Source organism: Oncorhynchus gorbuscha, unplaced genomic scaffold (genome assembly GCF_021184085.1).
Source record: "Oncorhynchus gorbuscha isolate QuinsamMale2020 ecotype Even-year unplaced genomic scaffold, OgorEven_v1.0 Un_scaffold_6035, whole genome shotgun sequence".
NCBI classification, from domain to species: Eukaryota; Metazoa; Chordata; class Actinopteri; order Salmoniformes; family Salmonidae; genus Oncorhynchus; species Oncorhynchus gorbuscha.
The window spans coordinates 1-7500 of NW_025749722.1; the positions used below are offsets into that span (position 1 = coordinate 1).

The 7500-nt window shown below is 45.6% G+C and overlaps 1 protein-coding gene across 1 annotated transcript in view; it reads left to right on the top strand.

Annotated features, from left to right (window-relative positions):
* Positions 1-6207: 6207 nt before the first annotated feature.
* LOC124029299 (probable E3 ubiquitin-protein ligase HERC1) overlaps positions 6208-7500 on the top strand; it is a gene marked incomplete at its 5' end in the record, with an annotated part of 12931 nt that continues 11638 nt past the window's right edge. The window contains 2 exons of the mRNA XM_046341064.1: positions 6208-6381; positions 7071-7370. Coding sequence (XP_046197020.1) covers positions 6208-6381; positions 7071-7370 — 474 coding nt within the window. The remainder of the gene's footprint in view (positions 6382-7070; positions 7371-7500) is intronic.

Below are 7500 nucleotides of genomic sequence, written 5' to 3' on the forward strand. Positions count from 1 at the left end.
TCAACTCTGACTAAAGGATAATACAGTATGGACTGACTAAAGGATACTACAGTATGGACTGACTCAACTCTGACTGAGAGGACTGCACTACAGTACGGACTGACTAAAAGGATACTACAGTATGGATGACTAGAGGATCTACAGTATGGCTGACTCAACTCTGACTAGAGGATACTACAGTATGGACTGACTAAAGGATACTACAGTATGGACTGACTCAACTCTGACTAAGAGATACTACAGTATGGACTGACTAAAAGGATACTACAGTATGGACTGACTCAACTCTGACTAAGAGGATATAGTATGACTCAACTCTGACTAGAGGATACTACAGTATGGACTGACTAGAGGGATACTACAGTATGGACTGACTAAAGAGATACTACAGTATGGACTGACTCAACTAAAGGATACTACAGTATGGACTGACTCAACTCTGACTAGAGGACACTACAGTATGGACTGACTAAGAGGACACTACAGTATGGACTGACTCAACTCTAAAGGATACTACAGTATGGTTCAACTCTGACTAGGATACTACAGTATGGACTGACTACAGTATGGACTGACTCAACTCTGAGGACACTACAGTATGGACTGACTCAACTCTGACTAGAGGACACTACAGTATGACTGACTCAGTACTCTGACTAGAGGACACTACAGTATGGACTGACTCAACTCTGACTAGAGGACACTACAGTATGGACTGACTCAACTCTGACTAGAGGACACTACAGTATGGACTGACTCAACTCTGACTAGAGGACACTACAGTATGGACTCAACTCTGACTAGAGGACACTAAGTATGGACTGACTCAACTCTGACTAGAGGACACTACAGTATGGACTGACTAGAGGATACTACAGTATGGACTGACTCAACTCTGACTAGAGGATGACTGGACTGACTAGAGGACACTACAGTATGGACTGACTCAACTCTGACTAGGGGACATACAGTATGGACTGACTCAACTCTGACTAGAGGACTACAGTATGGACTGACTCAACTACGGCTATGGACTGACTCAACTCTGACTCAGGGGACACTACAGTATGGATACTCAGTACTCTGACTAGAGGACACTACAGTATGGACTGACTCAACTCTGACTAGAGGACACTACAGTATGGACTGACTGAGGACACTACAGTATGGACTGACTCAACTCTGACTAGAGGACACTACAGTATGGACTGACTAAAGGATACTACAGTATGGACTGACTCAACTCTGACTAGTAGAGGACACTACAGTATGGACTGACTAGAGGATACAGTATGGACTGACTCAACTCTGACTAGAGGACACTACAGTATGGACTGACTAGAGGATACTACAGTATGGACTGACTCAACTCTGACTAGAGGATACTACAGTATGGACTGACTCAACTCTGACTAGAGGACACTACAGTATGGACTGACTCAACTCTGACTAGAGGACACTACAGTATGGACTGACTCAACTCTGACTAGAGGACACTACAGTATGGACTGACTAGAGGATACTACAGTATGGACTGACTCAACTCTGACTAGAGGATACTACAGTATGGACTGACTAGAGGATACTACAGTATGGACTGACTCAACTCTGACTAGAGGACACTACAGTATGGGACTCAACTCTGACTAGAGGATACTACAGTATGGACTGACTCAACTCTGACTAGAGGATACTACAGTATGGACTGACTAGAGGATACTACAGTATGGACTGACTCACTACTCTGACTAGAGGATACTACAGTATGGACTGACTCAACTCTGACTAGAGGATACTACAGTATGGACACTAGAGGATACTACAGTATGGACTGACTCAACTCTGACTAGAGGACACTACAGTATGGACTGACTCAACTCTGACTAGAGGACACTACAGTATGGACTGACTACAGTACTCTGACTAGAGGATACTACAGTATGGACTGACTCAACTCTGACTAGAGGACACTACAGTATGGACTGACTGGACTCTGACTAGAGGATACTACAGTATGGACTGACTCAACTCTGACTAGAGGATACTACAGTATGGACTGACTCAACTCTGACTAGTATGGACACTACAGTGATGGACAGTATGGACTGACTCAACTCTGACTAGAGGACACTACAGTATGGACTGACTCAACTCTGACTAGAGGACACTACAGTATGGACTGACTCAACTCTGACTAGAGGACACTACAGTATGGACTGACTAGAGGATACTACAGTATGGACTGACTAGAGGATACTACAGTATGGACTGACTCAACTCTGACTAGAGGATACTACAGTATGGACTGACTCAACTCTGACTAGAGGATACTACAGTATGGACTGACTACTACAGTATCTGACTAGAGGACACTACAGTATGGACTGACTCAACTCTGACTAGAGGACACTACAGTATGGACTGACTCAACTGGACTGACTAGAGGATACTACAGTGGACTGACTCAACTCTGACTAGAGGACTCAACTCTGACTAGAGGATACTACAGTATGGACTGACTAGAGGATACTACAGTATGGACTGACTCAACTCTGACTAGAGGACACTACAGTATGGACTGACTCAACTCTGACTAGAGGATACTACAGTATGGACTGACTCAACTCTGACTAGAGGATACTACAGTATGGACTGACTAGAGGATACTACAGTATGGACTGACTCAACTCTGACTAGAGGATACTACAGTATGGACTGACTCAACTCTGACTAGAGGACTGACTACAGTATGGACTGACTAGAGGACACTACAGTATGGACTGACTAGAGGATACTACAGTATGGACTGACTCAACTCTGACTAGAGGATACTACAGTATGGACTGACTCAACTCTGACTAGAGGACACTACAGTATGGACTGACTCAACTCTGACTAGAGGACACTACAGTATGGACTGACTCAACTCTGACTAGAGGACACTACAGTATGGACTGACTCAACTCTGACTAGAGGATACTACAGTATGGACTGACTCAACTCTGAGGATACTACAGTATGGACTGACTCAACTCTGACTAGAGGTATGGACTGACTAGAGGATACTACAGTATGGACTGACTCAACTCTGACTAGAGGACTACAGTATGGGACACTACAGTATGGACTGACTCAACTCTGACTAGAGGATACTACAGTATGGACTGACTCAACTCTGACTAGAGGACACTACAGTATGGACTGACTAGAGGATACTACAGTATGGACTGACTCAACTCTGACTAGAGGATACTACAGTATGGACTGACTAGAGGATACTACAGTATGGACTGACTCAACTCTGACTAGAGGACACTACAGTATGGACTGACTCAACTCTGACTAGAGGACACTACAGTATGGACTGACTCAACTCTGACTAGAGGATACTACAGTATGGACTGACTCAACTCTGACTAGAGGATACTACAGTATGGACTGACTAGAGGATACTACAGTATGGACTGACTCAACTCTGACTAAGTATGGACTGACTCAACTCTGACTAGAGGATACTACAGTATGGACTGACTCAACTCTGACTAGAGGACACTACAGTATGGACTGACTAGAGGATACTACAGTATGGACTGACTCAACTCTGACTAGAGGACACTACAGTATGGACTGACTCAACTCTGACTAGAGGACACTACAGTATGGACTGACTAGAGGATACTACAGTATGGACTGACTCAACTCTGACTAGAGGACACTACAGTATGGACTGACTCAACTCTGACTAGAGGATACTACAGTATGGACTGACTCAACTCTGACTAGGGACTCAACTCTGGAGAGGACACTACAGTATGGACTGACTAGAGGATACTACAGTATGGACTGACTCAACTCTGACTAGAGGACACTACAGTATGGACTGACTCAACTCTGACTAGAGGACACTACAGTATGGACTGACTCAACTCTGACTAGAGGACACTACAGTATGGACTGACTCAACTGACTAGAGGACACTACAGTATGGACTGACTCAACTCTGACTAGAGGACACTACAGTATGGACTGACTCAACTCTGACTAGAGGACACTACAGTATGGACTGACTCAACTCTGACTAGAGGACACTACAGTATGGACTGACTCAACTCTGACTAGAGGACACTACAGTATGGACTGACTCAACTCTGACTAGAGGACACTACAGTATGGACTGACTCAACTCTGACTAGAGGATACTACAGTATGGACTGACTCAACTCTGACTAGAGGACACTACAGATGGACTGACAGTATGGACTGACTCAACTCTGACTAGAGGATACTACAGTATGGACTGACTCAACTCTGACTAGAGGATACTACAGTATGGACTGACTCAACTCTGACTAGAGGACACTACAGTATGGACTGACTCAACTCTGACTAGAGGATACTACAGTATGGACTGACTCAACTCTGACTAGAGGACACTACAGTATGGACTGATGGACAGTATGGACTGACTCAACTCTGACTAGAGGACACTACAGTATGGACTGACTCAACTCTGACTAGAGGACACTACAGTATGGACTGACTAGAGGATACTACAGTATGGACTGACTAGAGGATACTACAGTATGGACTGACTCAACTCTGACTAGAGGACACTACAGTATGGACTGACTCAACTCTGACTAGAGGATACTACAGTATGGACTGACTCAACTCTGACTAGAGGATACTACAGTATGGACTGACTCAACTCTGACTAGAGGATACTACAGTATGGACTGACTCAACTCTGACTAGAGGACACTACAGTATGGACTGACTCAACTCTGACTAGAGGACACTACAGTATGGACTGACTCAACTCTGACTAAAGGATACTACAGTATGGACTGACTAGAGGATACTACAGTATGGACTGACTAGAGGATACTACAGTATGGACTGATACTACAGTATGGACTGACTCAACTCTGACTAGAGGACACTACAGTATGGACTGACTCAACTCTGACTAGAGGACACTACAGTATGGACTGACTCAACTCTGACTAGAGGACACTACAGTATGGACTGACTCAACTCTGACTAGAGGACACTACAACTCTGACTGGACTGACTCAACTGGACTGACTAGAGGACACTACAGTATGGACTGACTCAACTCTGACTAGAGGACACTACAGTATGGACTGACTCAACTCTGACTAGAGGATACTACAGTATGGACTGACTCAACTCTGACTAGAGGACACTACAGTATGGACTGACTCAACTCTGACTAGAGGATACTACAGTATGGACTGACTCAACTCTGACTAGAGGATACTACAGTATGGACTGACTCAACTCTGACTAGAGGATACTACAGTATGGACTGACTCAACTCTGACTAGAGGACACTACAGTATGGACTGACTCAACTCTGACTAGAGGACACTACAGTATGGACTGACTCAACTCTGACTAGAGGACACTACAGTATGGACTGACTCAACTGACTAGTAGGACACTCAGATGGACTGACTAGAGGATACAGTATGGACTGACTCAACTCTGACTAGAGGACACTACAGTATGGACTGACTCAACAGTATGGACTCAACTGACTAGAGGATACTACAGTATGGGACTCAACTGACTAGAGGATACTACAGTATGGACTGACTCAACTCTGACTAGAGGATACTACAGTATGGACTGACTAGAGGATACTACAGTATGGACTGACTCAACTCTGACTAGAGGACACTACAGTATGGACTGACTCAACTCTGACTAGAGGACACTACAGTATGGACTGACTCAACTCTGACTAGAGGATACTACAGTATGGACTGACTCAACTCTGACTAGAGGACACTACAGTATGGACTGACTCAACTCTGACTAGAGGACACTACAGTATGGACTGACTACAGGATACTACAGTATGGACTGACTAGAGGACACTACAGTATGGACTGACTCAACTCTGACTAGAGGACACTACAGTATGGACTGACTCAACTCTGACTAGAGGATACTACAGTATGGACTGACAACTCTGAAGAGGATACTACAGTATGGACTGACTCAACTCTGACTAGAGGACACTACAGTATGGACTGACTCAACTCTGACTAGAGGACACTACAGTATGGACTGACTCAACTCTGACTAGAGGATACTACAGTATGGACTGACTAGAGGACACTACAGTATTTGACTCTTGGCCGACTTTCATGTTTCTGTTGTTGTCTTTGTCCTCAGGATGTGTTGGTGGTGAACTGCTCGACAGACTTCATGTCCTCTCACCAGGTGCTAGCCACCTGCCGGACGGCGCTGAAGAAGCAAGGGGTTGTGGGATTGAACATGGCTCCGTGCATGAGAGCCTTCCTGGAGAGGCTGCCTGTTATGCTGCAGGAGCAGTACTCATACGAGAAGGTTGTGTGTGTGTGTGTGTCTGCCTGTTTCTCTGTGTGTGTGTGTGTGTGTGTGCGTGCGTGCGTGCGTGCGTGCGTGTCTGCCTGTTTCTCTGTGTGTGTGTGTGTGTGTGTGTGTGTGTGTGTGTGTGTGTGTGTGTGTGTGTGTGTGTGTGTGTGTGTGTGTGTGTGTGTGTGTGTGTGTGTGTGCGTGCGTGTGTGTGCGTGCGTGCGTGTGTGTGTTTCTCTGTGTGTGTGTGTGTGTGTGATTTGAAAGTAAATGACAGCCCAGTTTCATTCCAAGGTAATCAATCATAACTGTCAAAGCCTACCTACTTCCTTTTTTAAATCATTGTTTTTTCACCGTAGTTGGTAATCGTAGTCAGCGGTTATGATAACATGTGTTATTACACCCAAGTGTAAATGTGTACTTCCTGTTTGGTCCTCCAGCTCCATGTCTAAATGTGTACTTCCTGTTTGGTCCTCCAGCCCCACGTCTAAATGTGTATTTCCTGTTTGGTCCTCCAGCCCCACGTCTAAATGTGTACTTCCTGTTTGGTCCTCCAGCCCCATGTCTAAATGTGTACTTCCTGTTTGGTCCTCCAGCCCCATGTCTAAATGTGTACTTCCTGTTTGGTCCTCCAGCCCCATGTCTAAATGTGTACTTCCTGTTTGGTCCTGTTAAATGGTACTTCCTGTTTGGTCCTCCAGCCCCACGTCGTGTGTGGAGAACAGCTAGTCCACAGCCCCTACATGCAGTGCCTGGCCTCCCTGGCCGTGGGGTTACACCTGGATCAGCTCCTGTGCTCCCCTCCCGTCCCCCCCCACCTCCGCCTCTGTCCCCTGGAGCCAGCCACCTGTACCTGGTCACCCGGCGAGTGGGCGTGGCTAGACTGCTTCTCCACCACGGTGAAGGCAGCGGAGGCCCTGGCTCGGGGCAACACGTTCCCAGAGGCCTTTGCTGTTCCCGACCTGGAGCCTGTAACCAAGGAGGAGATGGTCCTTCTCATGGTGAGGTTTCTACAGAAGACAATGAACCTCTGTAGCTCTGACGGAGTGGATCTTTAAAAGTACAACTGAACTGTGGAACCAACTTCTCTGGTTGAAAACGCCTTATATAACATAATATAATACATAATAT